The following is a 22,343-nucleotide window of genomic DNA, read 5'->3' as shown; positions in this document are numbered from 1 at the left end:
TCCGTACGGAATCATCGCCTTTGGCTTTGCGAATCGAAACGCCGGGGGTTACGGAAAAGGGATGGGGGGTTAGAAGCTGGTCGCGACACGAGAAGAGGATGGAAGGACAAATCGGAGATAATTGGGTATGGGGGGGGGAGGAATTGCCGAGAGATCTGGATGAGAGGCAGGGTGGCGGCGTTCATATGGGGCCTCATGGCAGCACAAGATTGCACACGAAACCCAACCTTCTGGCAATTTTTTTGTAACCCCTTGAGGACGCGAAAAAAAGTGATGGCCTCGACAGGCTTTTACGTTAACCCAGCAGCATTCGCTTTCAACACACAACCTCTGCAACGGTTTCGCCCCTCCTAGGACTCATCAGCAAGAGCCGGGCACGCTCCACAAATACCGCTGCTCTCTCTGCGAACGTACACGCTGGTGTTCTTTGTTTTGTAACAGAGTTGCCGAGCACAGTGTGTCCAACGACAACCACTGGTAACCAAACAGCGGCCCGTCAGTGTCGTAGTGCAAAAGAGTGTGGGCGCGTTCCTTGAACAGAGTGGGGTTACCGTCGTTGTTGTTGTAAGAGCTTGGAGGGGAAGAGACGGTGATGGTGGTGGTGGTGGTGGTGATGATGATGATGGGAGTATGGAATTCCAGAGCAGAGCAGTGCAAGAGAAGAACCAGGAAGAGAAGCGAGGTGACCTGCAGTGTGGCGAGTGGGCGAGCGAGTACGTAATGAGTGTGTGGGTGTAAAGATGGCTGAGTGGGTAAGTGTGGTGTTGTGACCCGCAGTGTGATGAATGGGTGGGTGAGTGGGTAAGTGTGGTGCTGTGAGCTTCAGTGTGATGAATGGGTGGGTGAGCGAGTGGTTAAGTGTGGTGCTGTGAGCCGCAGTGTGGGTGGGTGAGTGTGGCACATTAGGAATGGACCACTATTTTAATTATTTCCTCGTGCAGAAAGGGAGTAAAGTGTGGTTTTGTGAAAGTCCTTGTGCTGTGCAGTCCATCAATGCACGTGTGTACACCAGCATGCAATAACGGAGTTGGGCCTGTAGGGGGCTGGCAGGGTTATTGATTAACCAGACCTGTACACCAGTCACGTGGTTAATGGCGACTCGGTGGAGGATTGCTGTGACACACGTGCTGTTCCATTTTACAGGAAAAGGACCCAAAGGCTGTTTTTGATCGTTATAGAAATGTTCTAGACTTGTTCTAGACTTAAAGCTTGGCTTTGAATTGTTAGTTTGTCATATATTCAATAGGAGAGGTTTTAGCACTGTGCACTGTAAAAGATGACGTACTGTAGTCAATACTTGTAATTCTATAACCATGCCCATACACCCAGAGTAAGACTACTCGCAAATGCTATTGAGAATAGAACGCGTAAGTAGTAAGTTGTACAATGTTGACAAATACAGTACGTATATTGTACACACACAGTACAGATAATGGGTGTAAGATACCGATACAATTGGATGGCATAGATAGACATACAGCTTAGGATTAATGTAATATTCGAATAGTGCAGTGTAAAGGTTACTGTCAAAGACAAAGATGGTTTATCAGTAGTAGAATTGGGTTTGAGAAACTTAACCGACTTGTACACCAGTCACGTGGTTAATGGCGACTCGGTTCAGGATTGCTGCGTGACACGTGCTGTTCCATTTTGCAGATTTACCACAATAAATGTTTGCCCTCGATTTGGAGCACCTGCCCACGTCCTTAATTTCGAGTGTGCAACATGAGTGAGTGTGGTGCTGTGAGCCGCAGTGTGGTGAATGGGTGGGCGAGTGAGTGGGTAAGTGTGGTGCTGTGACCTGCAGTGCGGTGAATGGGTGGGCGAGTTGGTGGGTAGATAGGCGAGCAAGTGGCTGGGTAAGTGCGGTGTTGTGACCTGCAGTGTGGTGAGGTGGGTTGAAAGGCGAGTGGTTGAGTGGGTGATTTTGTTGTTGTGTGCCCTGTAGTGTGGTTGGTGGTGGTTGAGCACAGTGTGAAAGGAGACAACAGCATCCGGTCGACTCAAGTCCTCAACACGGGTGGAGGAAGCAATGAAGATAAGTTCACAGCAACAGTGACCATGTGAGTAGCTACAGAAGCGTGACAAGGAGGCGACCGACCCCTGGTGAGCGAGCGAGCGAGCAAGCAGGAGCTGAAAGTGTGGATTTTTCCAAAATCCTTTATTAGTTTACGTCCAGCGCAGGCAAAAGAACGCCGACGACAAGTACATCACCAAAGTGCAACTCCCAAACCAGCGACACAACGCTTTGCCACGGAGCACTCCGTTCCGTCTCCACAAACAAAACGAACGCTGCGTTTATAGGTCGACTGGGGCCCCGGCGCCTCCCCAGGCCAATCCCGTAAGTGCAATCCGTGCGAGCGTTTGCCTAAGCGAGCAAACTCCGGGCTGATGTCGACCTTGCGCATCTCATCGGCAGACTCGGGGCTTTGTTAAACAAACGCGAGACGTCCAAGGCAAGGGGCGCTTCGATGATGAATCAGGGGGTGCCGATCAACACAGAAAGAAACCGCCAAGCAACTGCCGTGCACAAACACCACGGCACACCGGCATCTACCTTTGCAAGCGCCTAAACAGGTCTCTGGCCAAACATTACCAACGCTGAAGCACAGCAAGCATCATCATCGCCCCCCCCACCCACCAAACCCCCAACCCCGTGACAGTGAAAGCTTGCGCCGGAACCCCCTCCTAAAAAAACGAAACACAAAATAAGGTGAGGCTCCCCCCACCCCTCTCCCCCCCCCCCCCCCCCGGATAGACGAGCGTAATCGCCGCTTGCCAAAGTGGGAAGAGGGGTCCAAATAAATCGAAATCGGCCAGGTGCGGGGGCAGAGGCGTGGGGGCGCGCGGGGGAAGCGTCCACGTAACCTGGAGCCGACCCGGCAACTCCCCTCGGCAAACGTCACGACGGTGACCCAACCGAGACGTTCAGATCGAGGGCGCGTTCCACAAGGTCCCCACCGCCCCCGCCCCCACCTCATCACAGCGAGCGGCGGACGACGACGCCCGGCGCCGGAAGAGGACGTCGCGGAACTTCTTCCGAAGGAGCCGCTTCTTTTGGTGTCTCTTTATCCGCCCACGATGGGGCCACATTCTTTTTCACTTGCACAGACCTTGCCAAAAGAAAAATGTCCAAAAAAAAACTTACGTTTTCAAACCTCTCAAGCGGCTGGGCTATTAACGCGAGAAAGGTTTTTCGCGTAGTCTTTGGTGACCGGGCTGAAGACAGTCAAAACTCGCCCACTGCACTTGAGAATTCCGGTCGAATCACCGGCTGAAACCCGGACTCAAACCCAGGATTGTCAGCGGTACCGGCTCGGCGTTTCCCCCCGACGCAGCCACCACGGGGCCTCCAGCACCCTAACGTGGCTGTGATGGTTATTTCGCTAAAACTTTGGCACACAACAAATAACATAAACCATCCCTGGACACCCAATCAACAACGCGGCTGGACCCAGGTGAGCCGGCACAGGTGAAGGGTGGGTGCCCCCCCCCACTCCGTGTTCAAGGCACTTTGGGTCCCGCCTGGGGACTCTTTGGCAAGTGGGTGGGTGCCAGCGTAGCCTGGGGTGCTTAGGTGCTGCCCTGGCTACGCCGGCTGCCCTGACGGTCACTTTGGCTCGTTGTCGTTGTTGCTAGGGTCTGTGTTTGTATGGTCCTGGGCTGGTGCCCCGTGCTCCCCTGGCCTGACCTCGCTGCCGCTTCTACCGCAACGTAGTCCTGCGGCAAGCAGCTGCGCCGAGATGCTGTTCAAATTGAAAATCGCCGCCCCCGCTGCTGCTGCCGCTGCTGGCGGTGGTGGTGGTAAGGCCGCACGGTTCGGCGTTGCGTAACGCTGGAGCCGTCACGACCACCACCTCCGGGTTGATTTTGCGTCGCCGTGGGTGTGGAGCCTCTAGGGTGCCGCTCAACGCGGAAGGCACTGGGGGTGGGCGTCTCGCGACGCGGCGCCAGAGGAGCGGTGCAGGTAAGCGCGGTGGATTCTGTCCACAAATTCGTCGTCGTTCTGCAACACAGCGTTAGCGCACGTCATCTCTACCGCAGCGTTCTTCATTGCAAGGCCCCCCCCCCCCCCCCGCGGGCCACTGGCTGGCCCTGGAGGCCTTTAGTGCGGCCCCCGACAACACACAAATGGTGAAAACACCGCCACCCATCATCGTGCTGCTGTCAAACCCCAATGTTTTAAAATGTGTGGCGGCCCTCAACACTGGTGAGGTCTCATCGGGCTGTGTAACCTTCACTGACTGTTGGGGCAAGTGCTGTTACAGAACACCTACGAAGGCCGGCACGGCACAACGGTTGGTGGGTGGCCAGCACCACGCCCGGCCGCCTTTGTCTGCCTAGTAGTGGATGTTTACACACTGCAGCAGGTGCCCATTTGAGGCCGAGTCGACCTAGGGGAGGCCCAGGACCGGTTCAGATAATCGTCACTGGTGTTGACCGTGAGCAGGAATCGAGGCCGGGTGGCCTAACCGCCGCTGCACTGTCGCTCCCCATCGAAGGCCAACGCACACGCACGCCTACGGTGTCTGCTGCCATCTGTTGGCAACATCTATAAAAAAAATTAAAAGAGTGCGAGGACCCCAGGGTCATGCCCCCCTCCTCCCCGCCCCGTTCATTCTATTTCGCAGATTTTACCCAGGGAAGCCTCGCCGAGTCTCAAGATTCTTTCTTCAGGGAGGGTCCTGCCAAGGTTTCTCAGCGAGGGGAGCGATGTTGTCACCGCCACGTGGAAATCCCAGCCGAGCGATTCGCGTTTTTTTTTTGTTGCAACATTGTGCACGTTTCGCCAAACCCCACGCACAACAGGGGACTCCCCCTATTACAAACGCCACACAGAGAGGTGCCCGAGTCGTGAATCTAATCCAGGCCCTTCTTGCTGTTGGAGTCACGAGTGTTACCAACCGACTTAAGGTTTCTTACTTAACCAAAAATAAAATAAGGAGATTGCAGAATTTCTTTTTTTTAAGTGTCTGGCTGCAGGGTGTCGTATACAGTGTTAAAAAAAGTTCACGGCTGTGAAACGATCGAAGCTATGACCGCGTGTACGGGAAGTTCGGCTGACAGATTGTGTGTGTAATGGCGAGAAAGCGGAGTGGTGGGGAGGAGAGGGGAGGGGAGCGGAGTAGAATCGGAGGGGTGCCACGCACCTGCAGCAGGTAGAGCAGCGTGTCCTGCAGCTGGGATTGAGTCAGCACAGACGGCTGCGGCGGCGGGGTCGGCGGGATGACAAGTCGAGTGGGCGCGCGTGGGCCCAGCTCAAAATCCCACGGCGTGAGGAGGGTCGGCGGGGTCACCGGCCTCGGCTCGCAAGGCACGGCGGAGCGCAGCTGCGGCAAAGTACAGTCGATGGCGTCGTCGTGAGCGTCGGCAGTGAGAGCAACGTCGTCATTACCACCACCATCGTTGGCGTCCGAAGCAAGAGTGATAATCGCCATCGTTACCATGGGTGCCAGCACCGTCAAGAGCGTCGTCATTATCATCTGCACCATCGTTATCGTCCACAGCAAAAGTATTATGGTCGTCAGCAGCGCCAGCAAAGAGCATCGTTAGCGTTAACGCATCATTGGCATTGACAAGAGCGTCAAAATCGGCCACAACGGAGCCGTAAACGTTATGGACGGCAGCCGTGGCAGCCGCACCGGGATCATTGTCGGCATCGCCAAAAAACCTGAATGGTGGCGGCCCGTCGAGTCGCCGTAGGCCGCTCGTTGGGCCGGGGATGGCCGTCAGCCAACGAGGAAAGAGAGTCGCTCGCTGCCCATCGGTTTACCTCCTCCCGGCTCGTGTCCCGGCTCGTGTCCCGGCTCGTGTCCCGGCTCGTGTCCCGGCTCGTGTCCCGGCTCGTGTCCCGGCTCGTGTCCCGGCTCGTGTCCCGGCTCGTGTCCCGGCTCGTGTCCCGGCTCGTGTCCCGGCTCGTGTCCCGGCTCGTGTCCCGGCTCGTGTCCCCCGTGCCGCCACCCAGCGCCGACGGCCGTCGCGGCAGACGACATAAACCCCCAACGGTCGACCACGAGGAGCAGGAAGAAGAAGAGAACTCGACGAAGGGCGGCATCGGCAGCTCCACCGTCAGCTGATGCGGCATCAGCAGCAGCGGCGGCGGCGTCTCGCGGTCACGGCTCGAGTCCGACGCCGATGCGCCCCTCGCCCTCCGTGGGTCGGCCGCCTGGAAAACGGTTGTCGGCACCGCAGGAGGCTGGAGCCCGAGCCGGGCCTCACCGTGGCATGACCCCGAGGTGGCGGCTCTGGACAGCCCGGCCGCCGTCGCCTCGTTTGGTTCTGCCGGGGGAAGGCGCGGCGGCCACGGGGAACATATATATTTTTTTTATCAAAAATAAAATTGGGAAAAGTGGACGGACAATCACGGCGGCATCGCGGAACCCCAAGGTTGTACGGATACGGTGCAGTCACAGTACAGACACACGATATACACAGTACTAACGGTATAAACATACACATTACAGGGCTGGGATCTCGGCGGATGTCGAATCTACGGGTTGCTATGTAAGTCTCTGGGGCTCTGTGGACGACTCTGGGCCTCGGTGCAAGTCACGGAGGACTGGATTGACACCATCAACTTCGCCACACTTGAGAAACCGGATTCGAACCCAGGCTCTCAGCGGAGCTGGCTCAGCGCTCAGAGCCACCCAGTTGCCTCCTCTTGGCTCTGTTGGTGAACACCGTAAGCTACACAACCAATCGAACTAAATTGTACACCGCAGTGCCCGGCGCTTGCTCAGTTCCCGCTGGCTCTGCCTGCCCCCTCACCTGCCCCCCCGCCTGCCCACCCACCTGCCCCCCCGCCTGCCCACCCCTAGGAGCTCTCATCCTCACCCCCAATCGCCGCGGCCGGAGGCGGAGGAGGAGCAAGAAGAGGAGAGGGAGCCCGGCGAGCGCCGGGATCCTGCTGCGGATCGGCGCCAGCGTGCGGCCGGGCACCGGCAATCCACACGGGGACGGGCCGGCCAGCGGGCGCGGGCTCCGGCTGCGGGCCGATCAGCACCGACAGGCTCAGCCACTCGGCGGCGCCACCGCCGCGCCGGACCGTGGCGCGCTCATTTGTACGGCGGAAATGCCACCGCGTCCCGAGATGCCGTACGGAAACGGACGTAGGCAGCGGAGCAGAGGAATAGCCTCGAGGATCCGGATGTTTAACCTCGGCGGGGCTTACACGTGGGGCGCGAACTCAGGATTCGAGCGGCGACGGCTCACTGCTTTGACTACTTGGGTTCAAGTCACGTGGTTGTGTACATAAATCCCTTGTTGGCGAATGTCCGCTATACTTAAACTAGTTCATTAACCCCATTAACCCCATTATCAAACCCAAGAAAACCTATCTATCTATCCCAAGAACATGAATAGGAATATGTTACAAAGCCTTTGCTGTTGGAGCACAAACGTTTTGAAACAATCTGGTTTCCTCCCTTAAAATTGTAAATCTTTCTTTAAAAAAATTGGTGCACTTATGCAATTTCAACTTAACAGTGTATACTATCTGTTTTACGTGTTACATTTTTTTGCGATTTGCTTTCCTACCTATACTCTGCACTCCCGATCATTGCTTTATCGTTGTATCTGTGTGACCCTGTTCCCCCTACCGGATATCTGTGAGAAAAAAAGCTTTGCAGGTCATCGGATTTCTCCCAGATAAAGAAAGATTACGATTCCGACCTGGCTGCCCGCCCACATTGACCGCGCTTCGCTACCACTCGTCCGCCCCCCCCCCCCCCCACCAGCCCATTTGGATCGATTGACCTCTGACCTCATCGATACCAACGCGAAAACTCCACCGCCACTGGCTCAAGGGCCCGAGGGCGGAGAATTAGAATATTCATTTATCCTGAAGGAATCCGATGAGCTATAAAGCTCTTTATCATGGGACCTTTTTGTCAGTATCAAAAGGTATCCCATGATATAGCTTCTCACCCCGAGCTATAAAAGCTCTGATACTTGCATTGTCTTTGTACCGTTCACCTTTTGGCGTTGTTCTCTCGTCTGACACTGGTGGTGAGACTAGGACATAAAGAAGGCCCATCTCCGGTGTAGGCTAATCAGTTTTAAAGGCAATGCAAGATATAATTATATTAGCAGAGTTTGTTTGCATGTTCACCACAAGTACGTGTGGTTAATGCATACTTGATTCCTTGCAAAAGGTATCCTTTTTTTAATCTACAACTGTTTTATTGCCGTAAAGGGTAAACCCTATTCTTATAAAGCTCTTTTTTCACAAATGTCCAGTCGGGGCGGGTAAGAACATTACAACAAACAGTACAATACCACGACAGCAGTGCAAAGTACAAGAGAGGCAGAGAAATCAACAAAATACACAATACAAACTAAACCATCCCCATCCTCACCAGACGAAGCCAACCTCAGATATTAACTTGTTTTTTCAAAAGCGACCTGGCCACGGAATGAAAGCTCAACAAAGCGGTGCCATCATTTGACGAGCAGGGAGACAACTCTGACCTTGAGCTTTGGAGCGCGTCGACTGCCGCGGAGAGGCGACCGGCCTGGCGCCGGACGTGAGGAGCTCGCCGTGCCGGTCGTCGCAATGGGGGTGGGGCCATGACAGCTTGATGGCCACGGGCCTCGCCAGGTCCGGGTTGCCGTGCGTGGCCAAAGAGCTCACCATCGGCTTGGGCTCAGAGACGTGGAACCCCTAGGAAACGGTCGGTGGGTGGGGGGGGGTTAAACAGGGGAGTCCAAACCAGTAACACACAAAGATCCCCCCCGTATAGCCTCAACAGACTGTTGGGGCAAGTGCTGTTAGCGAGCACCTGTGAAGGCCGGCACGGCGCATAACGGGGCGGGTGGCCAGCACCACGCCCGGCCGCCTTTGTCTCCCCAGTGGCGATGTTTCCGCACCGTACCAGGTACTCATTTGGGGGCCGAGTAGACCTAGGGGAGGCCCAGGACCGGTTCAGATAATCGTCACGGGTGTCGACCGTCAGCGGGAATCGGACTCGCATTGCCAGGCTCGTAGTGCAGCGTAGCGCTAACCGCTATTACACTACCGCTCCTCCCCGGGTATGGGGGACACCAGGTACTCATTTGGGGCCGAGTAGACCTAGGGGAGGCCCAGGACCGGTTCAGATAATCGTCACTGGTGTCGACCGTCAGCGGGAATCGGACTCGCATTGCCAGGTTCGTAGTGCAGCGTAGCGCTAACCGCTATTACACTACCGCTCCTCCCCGGGTATGTGGGACACCAGGTACTCATTTGGGGACGAGTAGACCTAGGGGAGGCCCAGGACCGGTTCAGAAAATCGTCACGGGTGTCGACCGTCAGCGGGAATCGGACTCGCACTGCCAGGTTCGTAGTGCAGCGTAGCGCTAACGGCTATTACACTACCGCTCCTCCCCGGGCATGGGGGACACCAGGTACTCATTTGGGGCCGAGTAGACCTAGGGGAGGCCCAGGACCGGTTCAGATCATCGTCACTGGTGTCGACCGTCAGCGGGAATCGGACTCGCATTGCCAGGTTCGTAGTGCAGCGTAGCGCTAACGGCTATTACACTACCGCTCCTCCCCGGGTATGGGGGACACCAGGTACTCATTTGGGGCCGAGTAGACCTAGGGGAGGCCCAGGACCGGTTCAGATAATCGTCACTGGTGTCGACCATCAGCGGGAATCGGACTCGCATTGCCAGGTTCGTAGTGCAGCGTAGCGCTAACCGCTATTACACTACCGCTCCTCCCCGGGTATGTGGGACACCAGGTACTCATTTGGGGACGAGTAGACCTAGGGGAGGCCCAGGACCGGTTCAGAAAATCGTCACGGGTGTCGACCGTCAGCGGGAATCGGACTCGCATTGCCAGGTTCGTAGTGCAGCGTAGCGCTAACGGCTATTACACTACCGCTCCTCCCCGGGTATGGGGGACACGCGGGAGACAGAGGGACAACCGCCAGTGTTACCACGTTCAAGATGTTTTTGTTGTTTTAATTTGCATTCTTCCACGCTGTCACCTCGATTGTTGGCTATCGGCCGGTTGTCTCACGGGACGAAGGTGCAGCGCAATCTTTCGTGTTGGGCAGAGAATGGCTCGCGGAAGCAGAGGTCGCTCAGAGCTGCCTCTTGAGATGTCTGCGAGTGAGCCCTGGCCCACACGGTGGGTGGGGTGGAGGGTGTCAAGCACTCGCCCGCCCGCACTGTTAGGGAAAGTGCCGTTCGTCACATCAGTCAAACCGATCATATTTATAATTCTCAGAGACGGAAGTTTGCGATATTAAGTGCCGTGACCCCAATGGGTTCCCGCTTCCATCCCTCCCTTAAAGTTCTCTTCTCCTTAAGCCCACCCTGCTGCTGGTACTCCCTACCCCCAACCCGCCAGCTACGACCAGGCCTACCTCAACACCTATTCACCACCGCCACCCCCATCACTATCCCTAGCCTCATCACTACCCATACCCCCATCACTGTCCCTAGCCTCATCACTACCCATACCCCCATCACTATCCCTAGCCCCATCACTACCCATACCCCCATCACTACCCATACCCCCATCACTATCCCTAGCCCCATCACTACCCATACCCCCATCACTATCCCTAGCCCCATCACTACCCATACCACCATCACTGTCCCTAGCCCCATCACTACCCATACCCCCATCACTATCCCTAGCCCCATCACTACCCATACCCCCATCACTATCCCTAGCCCCATCACTACCCATACCTCCATCACTATCCCTAGCCCCATCACTACCCATACCCCCATCACTGTCCCTGTTACTGCTACTCCCTATCCCCACAACTCACCAGCTACGACAAGGCCAACCCCTATCACAACCCCTATCACTACCCCAGCCCCTATCACTACCCCTACCACTATCACTACCCCAGCCCCTATCACTACCCCTACCACTATCACTACCCCAGCCCCTATCACTACCCCTACCACTACCCCTACCACTACCCCTACCTTAACCACCCCCACCCTCTTCTCGCAACTGTCACCGTAACTACATCACCACTCTATTTCATCCACCATCACCTTATGCACAAAATCGTATAATTGTGTTGAAAAAGCGCCTCGTGTTAAGGCGCTACTATTTAAATGTACACAAGGAGACCGGGCACCGTTGTGCGACCCGACCGGAGGCAACCGAGTGCCTTAAACAGGGCGGGGGAACTGACGGGCGCCTGGCAGTCGGCAGGAATCTAATTGGGGCACGGTGGGAATATCCGTGACCGAGTATGGAATTGGAATCCCACCAACTCGATAAGAGCTCCCGCGCGAAGCCGTTCTTGCCTTTACGACCACAGCCGCCTTCACTCCTTCAGCAAGCCACTCTCCCTCCCGACAAGGAGAGGTAGAGGGAAAAGTGAATAACAAACTCCAGTCGCGGGGAACTTTCAAGGAGGTACGCTCGATGACACCGAAGCCAGCTTGTCAATGAGATGAGCGAGTGGCTCAGAGGTCAGAGTGCTGAGAGCTGAGTTCGAATCCAGGCGTCCGCTGCCCTCAATTAAACCGGGTTCACGAGTGAAGAGAGTTGATGGTCTCAGCCAAGTGAATGACTTGCATAGGCACCCACAGATTTACGTGAATAATCACAGGCTCACAGAGAGACTCGTAGACTCGCATCATGATGACAAGAGTTATGATTAAGCCGGGTTCTCAAGTGCAGCGAGTTGATTGCGATGATGGTGGTGATAATTTTATGGATTAGATTTTATGGTGGCAAAAGTGGTATTGATTCATTGGGGGGCGGTTAGCTTTGTGGCTAGCGCGCTGCGCTACGAACCCAGCGACCAACAACAGTGACGAATATTTAACTGCTCGGCCTCAAGTGGGTACTTGGAAGTGTAAACATCAGCACGGAGGAGCTGACCACCCTCGTGTACCGTGCCAGCCTTCATTAGGTGCTCGCTAACAGCGCTTGCCCCAGAAGTCTCTTAAGGCTACATGGGGCGACCTTTGTGCCTTTGCAGTGTGAAACACCAGACATAAATGCTGTCAATCGCTTGCCACAGCCAAACGATAGCGCGTTCGGCACTTGGTTTGCGCTTCGAACCCGGTGGGCGCCCTGGTTAATACTGCGGTTGTGTTGACCAACGCGCAATGGTGCCGTCTTGCTTCGCATCGGGCGTTTTAAGATCTCGCGACGTCATTGGCAGATGAATGTTGTGGCCTGCAGCGGTTTTAGCACACTACGTGACAGACGAGTTCGATTCCCGCTCACGGCAAATGCCAGCTTCGAAAATGATAACGATGCAAATGACAACCGTGTAGACAACAGCAGTGACAGGTGCCCCCAACGAGCACGGCTACCCTCGCTCACCTGGCCAACCTCGGTCCGAGCGTTGGCGACGATCTCTACGGTGCCCGTGGCCCCGTACTCCGAAGGGGCCCTCAGCGACACGGTGGCATCGGCGAGGACCCACGGCGGGGCCCGCGGGAAGCGCACGGAGAAGCTCATGCACGGAGCGCGTCGCCGCCTCCTCCTCCTCCTCCGCCGCCGGTGCCGGGCCTGGGCGTCCGCACGGACGGGAGGCATACGCCGTCAGCCGATATCAAGCGAGAGCAGAGGCTTGTGGGTACGCGGGGAGACCCGTGTGACCCCGAGCACGTGCGCATCACCCCAACAAGACCTCTACCATGCACGTTCGTTGAACTTCTTTCGAAATTGTACGTAGCCAAACCGTGGCTAACCAATGGGCCCGTGTTGGTAGTACAGTAATGTACAAGCACCAACCAAAGCCCGTAACCCTACACAGATCCGTAGACTCTCACTTAGATTCATCAACTTACACCGAGGGTGGGTATCCATTGAGTGTGTACTGGGGCCCATGGGCCAGAGGGGCCCCAAGTGCCAGGCTATGAAGAGGGGGAGGGGCCCCCACCACCCTCCCCACCCCCCCACCCTCCCCACCCCTCCCATTTCATTAGTTGCACCAGGGCTCATGTCAACCGTTTGTGAGCACCCAATAAATGCAAACCCGAAGCCACGCTCCCGCTACACCGCCGCCCACAGCGAGACTTCACGCACCTCTGAACGCCGCCCTGCACCCCGTGCGAATCCTCAACTAAAAACGGGCCCAATACTTCCACGCTATCTCGAGCAGACGGGTGCCACGTGCCCATCAAGCGAGCGCCAACGCCACATTCCCGTCGGCCGTTTGCCGCCCTGGTCTGGAACACATCTCCGGCCACCGCCGAGTCCGTCCCGCGGGCGTGAGTGACGGGCCCTCCTTGCCCCCCCCCACACCCCGCCCACCGCCCTCGAACAGCAGCTACGGCGCCAATCGGCGACCCTCCCTCGACACCACGGCAGCCCGCGCTCCGGTCTCCTGTCGGTAAAGCGGCTCCATCGAAGCGACACGCGCGGTTCGAGAGGTGGAGCGGCAAAGTGGTCTCCATGTCCGCCGGCGCATTCGGATGACGCTTCTGGACAAGAAGAGAGTGGACGAGTAGGCCAAAGCAACACTCTCTCGAGAGTGTGGAAACCCTCCCTCGAGCGGAGACCCTTCCCGCCGGGCAGCGGCGCGAGCGAGCAATCGCAGGGCTGCGCCTTTGCCTCTTAACTGGACAAGCGCAACCACCGAGGAAAGGAAAGAATTGACAGTTGAAGGCTGACGACGGCAAACAACGGCAACAACACAGCACCGACCAAGAGCACACGCAAGGCAGACACGGCACGCACGAGCGCGGCTTCGCGTTGCACCGCGGGGAGTGCGTTCCCCCTAGCTGGCCATGGCCAACAAGCTCCTGGGCTTCGTCCAGCGAATGAGGGGGAAGAAGGTGGCGTCGGCGGCGAAGGAGGACGACTCGGACGCCGCCTTCCACGGGAAGGTGGTCAGCATCGGGCTCGTAAAGAGCAAGTACCTGCAGGGCTCCCCACGTGAGTTACCCATGCGCAGCACACGCACTGCAGAGACGGCCGGGTAACGAGAGTTCAAGTTACGTGCGCGCCGTGCACAGATTTTGGGGACGATTCGGGAGGCGCGGGCAACCGGCCGATAAAACTAAGGCTAAAAAAAGGTAGCATAGTTCATTTATTAGTTCATTTATTTGGTATAGCCCTGTGAGCCATTCGGCTCTTGAATCGGGTGCAACCGCAACAAACAAAAAACATGAACAAGAAAACATCTTAAAGTGATTATGTGACTGTGCAAACAGAAAATACAGGAAAAAAAATATCAAAATATTCCTGAAATAGCACCGTACACCAACGCTGTGTGCAAAAATCCCAGTGGGATGCAAGTCAAATAACAACAACAACCACAAGACAACTAAGATTAAGGCCATCAGTCTAACTCCGTACTACAATAAACAAAAACATGGCCAAAACAAAACAAAAACTAGCAGGAACTGGCTCCAGCATCGGGCCCTGTTTTGGGGAAGTTTGACCAACTCGGTTACCGAGTGTTCATGGGAATAGCCGTAGAAAATCCACGGGTGAGAGGGGTGGTGGTGGTGGTGGTGGGGGCAACGCTCAATCTCCGCGCAGATGTAAATGGGCGGAGATTAATCCACTTGCTGTACCGCCATTTCCTGGCGAGCAAGGGCATGTCAACTCCTCAACCACTCGCAGGAAGGGCGCGCCGCTAAACATGTGTGCGCGATACACCAACCCTCGCGCTGTCCCCCCTCCGCAGTGCTGGATTACACGGGCACGGGGCAACAAAAACGTCCCAACGTAGAATCACGGAGCTTGGGCAACTGTTGGTCCCAGTGCCGGCTGCCTTCAGTGGCTCCCGGTGCCTCCGTGTGCGAAAATCTTCGCGCGTTACAAATCCACGCCGCGTTGAGAGAGATGCAACTTGCGAGACTGACGCCCCCAACACCACCACCACCACCACGTACGAATAAAACATTGCACGGGGCCTCGGGCGACACCGGGCACGAATTTAAAAAAATGTTTCGTGTCGTAATCCCTCCACCCGACACAACGAATTAACGAAGTTGTCACGTGAACATCAAACATGCTGCCGAATCGGTAATTACATTGGCTGCGCTTGTTCAATAACGTGACAACTTCATCAAGTGGTTGTGTCGGGTGGAGGAGGGATTTACGGCACACACATTTTACCTACGAGCTCCGACTCGAAAATAATCCAATGTGAAAATCAGAACATTGCGTCGCAAAAGCATACACAATCACATCCACAGTACAAAGTACAGATACACAGCACGCACACACAGTACAGTTAACATAGTACACGCAGTACAGATACACAAAAACAAAGATCCCCCGTATAGCCTTAACAGACTGTTGGGGCAAGTGCTGTTACCGAGCACCTATGAAGGCCGGCACGGCACACGAGGGGGTGAGTGGCCAGCACCACGCCCGACCGCCTTCGTCTCCCCAGTGGCGATGTTCACACATCACACCAGGTACTCATTTGAGGCTGAGTCGACCTAGAGGAGGCCCAGGACCGATTCAGATAAACGTCACCGGTGTTGGCCGCTACACTACGTGGTACACAGCACATATACACAAGTACACATAGTGCGTGCATACACGCAGTATATACTGTACACAAAGTAGCTCCGATTAGCACGGTTGGCTACATCCGGAGCAAAAGAAGTTCAACATACCGTACTATATTCTTGGTTCTTTCGGTAAAGTCACCACGTAGAAGGGAAACAATAAAATACAAATATAAAACAATAAAATTCTCACGACGTTTCGACTGCAACACAAGCAATCATCACACCGTGCATGCATAAATACGTGCGTGCACGCAGCACACACGGTTAGTGTTCGCTTGTGAATGTTGTTACCTAGATTCTCCATAAGGACGTGAACGATAATGATTGTAAATGTTGTGGCTTGGCATGTTCCGTTTACGTGACAACCCTTACCGATTGGCTGTCGGGTGGTGGCGGGTTTAACGACACATTTATACATTTTGATTTAAAGCTTTCGTGACTGCAGTAATTCATATTCTTAGTTTTTTCGGTAAAGTCACGTTGAAGGGAAACAACAAAATAATAAAATATATATAAAACAATAAAAACATTCTCACGACGTTTCGACCATAACTCAAACGGTCGTCTTCAGGTGTGTTGGTTTGCATAAATGTATTTTTAAACGGCGCATTTATTTATTTATAAAAACGTTAGCGCCACGCGCAACGATTTGGCAATTTATTTAGGACTAGTCCATCTATATTCTGAAAAGAGGAGGGGGGAGACGAAATTTTTTATAATGTATCCTGTCTGAAAGCCACTGTAAGCGTGAACAATCAATTAAGACCTGAAATGGTTTATCAAATCTTTCCAATGATTGCTAAGATAGAATCCATCTTCTCGGTTGAAATTGTCTCTGTGCTTGTATATGTGGATAGCCACATGAACGAATCTCTCATGAAAGCCAGATGGCTTACAAAGAACCTCTGTCTTGTAAAAGTCAATGGCATGTGAGCCTACTGAATTAGAACAATGATCTGCCACGGCCGAGGTGTTGGTCCTACCGTGTTTAAGGTCTGCTTTGTGTTCACGAATGCGGTCCGAGACATGGCGTTTGGTTTCTCCAATGTAACTACTACCACAGAGGCAACTTAGTTTGTAGACACCAGGGTATTGTATGTCCGGAATCACATCTTTTACAGACGGAACCAGATCACGGATTTTATGTAACACATTACATGTCTGTAAAAGATGTGATTCCGGACATACAATACCCTGGTGTCTACAAACTAAGTTGCCTCTGTGGTAGTAGTTACATTGGAGAAACCAAACGCCATGTCTCGGACCGCATTCGTGAACACAAAGCAGACCTTAAACACGGTAGGACCAACACCTCGGCCGTGGCAGATCATTGTTCTAATTCAGTAGGCTCACATGCCATTGACTTTTACAAGACAGAGGTTCTTTGTAAGCCATCTGGCTTCCATGAGAGATTCGTTCATGAGGCTATCCACATATACAAGCACAGAGACAATTTCAACCGAGAAGATGGATTCTATCTTAGCAATCATTGGAAAGATTTGATAAACCATTTCAGGTCTTAATTGATTGTTCACGCTTACAGTGGCTTTCAGACAGGATACATTATAAAAAAAATTCGTCTCCCCCCTCCTCTTTTCAGAATATAGATGGACTAGTCCTAAATAAACTGCCAAATCGTTGCGCGTGGCGCTAACGTTTTTATAAATAAATAAATGCGCCGTTTAAAAATACATTTATGCAAACCAACACACCTGAAGACGACCGTTTGAGTTATGGTCGAAACGTCGTGAGAATGTTTTATTGTTTTATATATATTTTATTATTTTGTTGTTTCCCTTCAACGTGACTTTACCGAAAAAACTAAGAATATACATTTATACATTTACGCGATCTAACCCAAAAAATATATATTATGGATGATATTGGCCGTGATGCGTATTATAAATTGGATTGCGTTGCGCAAGCGGCCCACGTCTTAGCGAGAGGGTCCTTACCAATAACACCCTGGGGCAGCTCATCAGCATTGGTTCAAACAAAGCCCGACACTGCTGATGAGCCGCCGTGTGCCGAGGCAGGTTTCGGATTTTGCTTTCGTTGAACCATTGCTGATGAAATGATGCACTCACTAAAGGGCCATGTGGTTGACGGGAAGTAGGGACAGATATATAACGATGATGATGAGTATAAGCATTATGATGACATTTTATAGAGGATCATTCATAGCACTGCATCTCAACTATGCCGTACAATAATTACAAGGTTACATCAAACAGGGAGTTTAAACACGTAGGCTCTCGCGACCAATATACACCCTGCAGGCTTTTTGGGTGAGATCGCGTAAATGTGTGTCGTTAAACCCGTCACCACCCGACACAGCCAATTAGTAAGGTTTGTCACGTAAACAAAACATGCATATTCATTACTAGTACAGCACACTGGCGTGTTGGAGAGTAAGCCCACAATTTGGCATGTATATTTTGTTTACGTGACAAACCTTACCAATTGGCCGTGTCGGGTGGTGGCTGGTTTAACGACACATTTACATTGACGTGATCTAACCCAAAAAAACCTCTATTATGGATCAAAGATGGAATTTGTGCAACGGAGGCTAGTTAGTAAGTGCACACCATGAAGACAATTACAGAAAGGTAAGCGGCCCAAATATATGCACGACCAATCAAGCAGTTTCTGAAGTTCAAGGTTTTTCCCCTTTTCTGGCAATAAAACAGGTGAAGATGTTCATACTCTTGGTTCTTTCGGTAGAGTCACGTGACTTTACTGAAAGAACCAAGAATATGAATCCCTGCAGTCACGAAAGCTTTAAATTAAAATTTAGGTGTGAAGATGTTCAAGCTCCGCATTGAAACCTTTCTGCAAGGCCTCAAGACTGCATTGACCATACTTACTTGTGGCAAAACATGCAAACACGCTCTGATTATAAATGTACAGTGGTACCCCGGAGATCGAACTTAATTAGTTCCAGAAGGCCATTCGAACACCGATTAGTTCTAACACCGAATTAATTTTCCCCATAAGAATTAATGTAAATGACATTAATTGGCTCCAGACACAAAGAAATCTGTCATTATAAAGCATTTTTACACGAAGTTTACAGTAATTACACGTATAAAATCATGCAAAAAAACAAGTAACACAATAAATAAATGGAATAAAAGAATAAATATGGAATAAATGAAATAAATGAATATTGAACTTCACTTTACCTGTAATAAGGAGAGTTGATGGCTTGAGTGGAAGGTGGTGAGGAGGAGGAGGTGGTGGTGTCATTGTTTGGAAGGGGAGTCCCCTTTGTCTGGGCAAGCGTCATGCACGCTGCTGGACACCACGTGTCTCAGTCGTGTACAGGTTCTTTCAAGTCGCGATTGCCCCGTTCGACCTCCGAATTTCGTTCGGTTTCCGGGGCAAAAAAAAAAACGTTCGGAAATATCGATCGAACACCGATTTTTGTTCGAGTTCTGGTGCGTTCGATCTCCGAGGTTCTACTGTACTGTCTTTGAAACTGGTTGGCCTCCACCAGAGACATTCCCCTCTATGTTGTTCTACCCGAGCTAGAAGTGTTTCGATAGTTGCATTGCCTTTGTAGTGTTCGCCCTCTTGGTGTTCTCTGGTCTAACACTGGTGGGGACAAGGCCACAAAGAACGTCGTCTCTGACGTGCTGGCCAATCTTATTTTTCATAATTTTTTCTGTTATAGGGGGCAAAAAGGTCCCAGCGAGATATCGTGCCTGCTTGTTCATATCAAACAGGAGGGAACCACGGCACGGCGAGATGGGGCAGAGGAAGGAGAAGAGAAATGTGCAGATTTAGAGTTTCCATGTCTGTCTCTCTCTCTCTCCCCCATGGTCGTGTGGATTTTTCTCCAGGTCCATCGTTTTTTTCCCCTTCACATGTAGAATCAACATCGCGCGTTTAGAGTATTTGGCTGCTATAAATTTCCACATAGGTGATACGCCACTTCGTTGGGCTATCACATGCGACCAGGTCGCTTCTGAAAAAAAAAAGAGCTGTATAGCTCACTTGGGCCTTACCTGTTAATATTAAAAAAAGTGTGTAGCCTGGCACCCGGACCAACTCTGGCTGGGGATTCTCATGGGCAGTTGCACCGCCTGCATACTTGATAGCTACGCCACTTTCTGGAGTCTCTGGTGAAGCAGCTGCTGTGTGAGATACAGGATGAATCACCGACACAATGTAATCGTGTCTGTATCGGGTAAAAGTGGAAGGGAGATGCCGATTATTTCATGTACTGTACGTTGAACTTCTTTCGCACCGTGCGTAGCCAACTGTGCTAATCGTAGGTGGGGAAAAAAAAATCGGAGGTGCGCGATTCTTACAGCGATTAAAATATGAATTCCAAAACTCGGGGGTCACTTGCGTGAAATCGTCGTATGGAAGAATGTAACCACGCGATGTATTAAAGTTGGACGACATTTAATATGCTAACGTCACATTTAGGCCAAAGGAAATTTTGGGGAACAAACCCCCAGAAAAGAAGACAATGGAAAAGAGAGACAATGGGATTCTTGAATTGTGACCCCCCCCCCACCCCGAATCGTGCCAATTCATAAAATCGCGCGGATCGTTTACGGGAGTCATTCTAAAGGATCCGGCGGAACCGTGGGCACAACAAGGGTGGCTCACGTTGTTGCCCGACGCACGACCCACCAACCCTCCCCCGGGGTTACCCGGGATCGATCCCCAATGATCCAGGGCCCCACATCAGTGGCGAGCGGCGGCGTCCGAAACCGGCCGCAAATTGTCAACGGTGGAAGTGCGGTGAAACTCTTCCCACTTGAGAGGAGGACTTCGTCCAGCAGAAGTGGGGTGATGTTTACCAAGGGGAGGAAGACGACACACGCCGTTGTGTGGTCATTCGCAACCCCGTTGAGAACAAGGGGGTTGGTCGCTCTTTCCTTGGAGAGATTTAGAAGTCTGTTGGGTCAAGATCAGTGCCAGATTATCCTCCTAGCAAAAGTAGCTACATGTGTAGTAGCAACATGTGTAGCAGCTACTACAAATGTAGTAGCTGCTACACATGCTACGGGCCCCGCACTTTAAAGGGCCTGTAGCTAAATGCTTTCAAGCTATCAATTCCGGTTCAGTGATTCTGCACTTACTCTATTACTATACCGCCTTCAACTTTTATGAACGACCGGGTGTTTAAGGTTAGCCATTTGTCATGTTATCTGGCTGGAAAGCAAATGAAAAAAAAATACAATTAGTTTACTATGCAAATGAAAAATGTGTTTTAATATTAACGTTTTTATTTTATTTAAGGGCCCCTTTATAACATATTTTACAGGCCACCGAACCTGAATTGATAGCTTGAAAGCATTTAGCGCGGGGCCCTCGAAAGTCGCGGGTCCCGTAGCTCCACATCCGTAGCTACACTTTTGCTACGGGGGTAACCCGGCACTGGAGACAATTCAGTAGGCAAGCAGGCGGCTCCTGAACTAATAGTCACAGACGGAGCTGTGAGCGGTGGGTGCGGTATTGCCGGGGGTGCCATTTCCATTGCCAGAAATGTCCACGCGATGATCATTAAGAAGCCACCTCGTCGAGCCATAGTTTGTGGTAGCCAGGTCGTGTCGAAAAAATAAATAAATGAAGAGCTGCGCTGCTTAGTAGAGGAGTAATTACAGGCCCGGCCGTAATGAAGCCTTGCACGGGAGACAAGGCGGAGGAAGAAAGGGGAGTTCGGGCAGACGATGGGACACGGGGCACTGCAAGAGAGAGAGAGAGACACCGACAGAGACACGACATTGGGGGAAGACACGGAAGGTAAGACAGAGGGAGACACAGCAAGGTAATACAGAGGGAGACACAGCAAGGTAGAGACAAGGAGATGAGGAGACAAGGGAGACAGGGGTTTTAGAGGCGTTACACAAGGCAGGTCGGGAGGGTGAGCACGTGAAGACACGGAAGCTGTAAGACGAGGCAGGGAGATGTACGGGGGAGACACTGCGGGGATAACTTAAAAGACAGAGGGATACGGGGAGACACGGACACACAGCAGGAAGAACTGAAGGACAAGGCAGGGGGTAGACAGGTAATGGGGAGACGTGGGGATCGAGGCGAGTCTCACCGGGGCAGATGGAGGGGTCTCAGCTGTTCGTGTGGCCGCCACGAAGCGAACTGCCAAGTCCACGTTGACTCAAGCCACGCCCCTGCCACCCCGGGGCCCCGCCTCTTAACCCCTACCCCACACACAAACCCCGCCCCCTCCCCCAAACCACGCCCTCTCCACTCAAACCACACCCCCTGTTCCCGAACCCCACCCCTCAACACAAACCCCGCCCCTTCCCGCAGTCATGACACGTCCACGTGCATCGAGGCTCCGCACCGGCATGGCTCACCACTGTGATCATGCCCAGTGGCATGGCTCACCACTGTGATCATGCCTAGTAGCATGGCTCACCACTGTGATCATGCCCAGTGGCATGGCTCACCACTGTGATCATGCCCAGTGGCATGGCTCACCACTGTGATCATGCCCAGTGGCATGGCTCACCACTGTGATCATGCCCAGTAGCATGGCTCACCACTGTGATCATGCCCAGTAGCGTGGCTCACCACTGTGATCATACCCAGTGGCGTGGCTCACCACTGTGATCATGCCCAGTGGCATGGCTCACCACTGTGATCAGGCCCAGTAGCATGGCTCACCACTGTGATCATGCCCAGTAGCATGGCTCACCACTGTGATCATGCCCAGTAGCATGGCTCACCACTGTGATCATGCCCAGTAGCGTGGGTCACCACTGTGATCATACCCAGTGGCATGGCTCACCACTGTGATCATGCCCAGTGGCATGGCTCACCACTGTGATCATGCCCAGTAGCATGGCTCACCACTGTGATCATGCCCAGTGGCATGACTCACCACTGTGATCATGTCCAGTAGCATGGCTCAC

General features: G+C 53.0%; 2 protein-coding genes across 4 annotated transcripts in view; one reads left to right on the top strand and one right to left on the bottom strand.

Moving 5' to 3' along the window:
• Positions 1–2,142: 2,142 nt before the first annotated feature.
• Positions 2,143–21,612, bottom strand: LOC116952754 (uncharacterized). 3 transcript variants are annotated; one of them, XM_032972371.2, is made up of 6 exons: positions 21,515–21,612; positions 12,293–12,481; positions 8,470–8,662; positions 5,774–6,279; positions 5,151–5,330; positions 2,143–4,006 (listed from the first exon to the last, which is right to left on the bottom strand). In XM_032972371.2, exons 2-6 carry the CDS (start codon positions 12,428–12,430, stop codon positions 3,908–3,910), a joined length of 1,116 nt encoding a protein of 371 aa, XP_032828262.1. In that variant the 5' UTR covers positions 12,431–12,481; positions 21,515–21,612; the 3' UTR covers positions 2,143–3,907. The 3 variants fall into 3 exon arrangements, with proteins under 3 accessions (XP_032828262.1, XP_032828263.1, XP_075930624.1); XM_032972372.2 differs by lacking the exon at positions 21,515–21,612 and adding an exon at positions 9,972–10,102 and having other exon boundaries at positions 12,293–12,381; XM_076074509.1 differs by lacking the exon at positions 21,515–21,612 and adding an exon at positions 9,972–10,154 and having other exon boundaries at positions 12,293–12,357.
• LOC116952741 (voltage-dependent L-type calcium channel subunit alpha-1D-like) overlaps positions 12,976–22,343 on the top strand; it is a 71,486-nt gene continuing 62,118 nt past the window's right edge. Inside the window, 1 exon segment of the mRNA XM_076074508.1 lies at positions 12,976–13,852. Within this exon segment, the coding sequence (XP_075930623.1) occupies positions 13,705–13,852 (148 nt within the window). The 5' untranslated portion in view covers positions 12,976–13,704.

The sequence above is a fragment of the Petromyzon marinus genome, chromosome 48, assembly GCF_048934315.1.
Source record: "Petromyzon marinus isolate PM22_M1 ecotype Great Lakes invasive population chromosome 48, UKy_Petmar_22M1.pri1.0, whole genome shotgun sequence".
NCBI classification, from domain to species: Eukaryota; Metazoa; Chordata; class Hyperoartia; order Petromyzontiformes; family Petromyzontidae; genus Petromyzon; species Petromyzon marinus.
The sequence above is the reverse complement of the archived record's forward strand: the minus strand, read 5'-3'. Positions and strand labels throughout refer to the sequence as shown.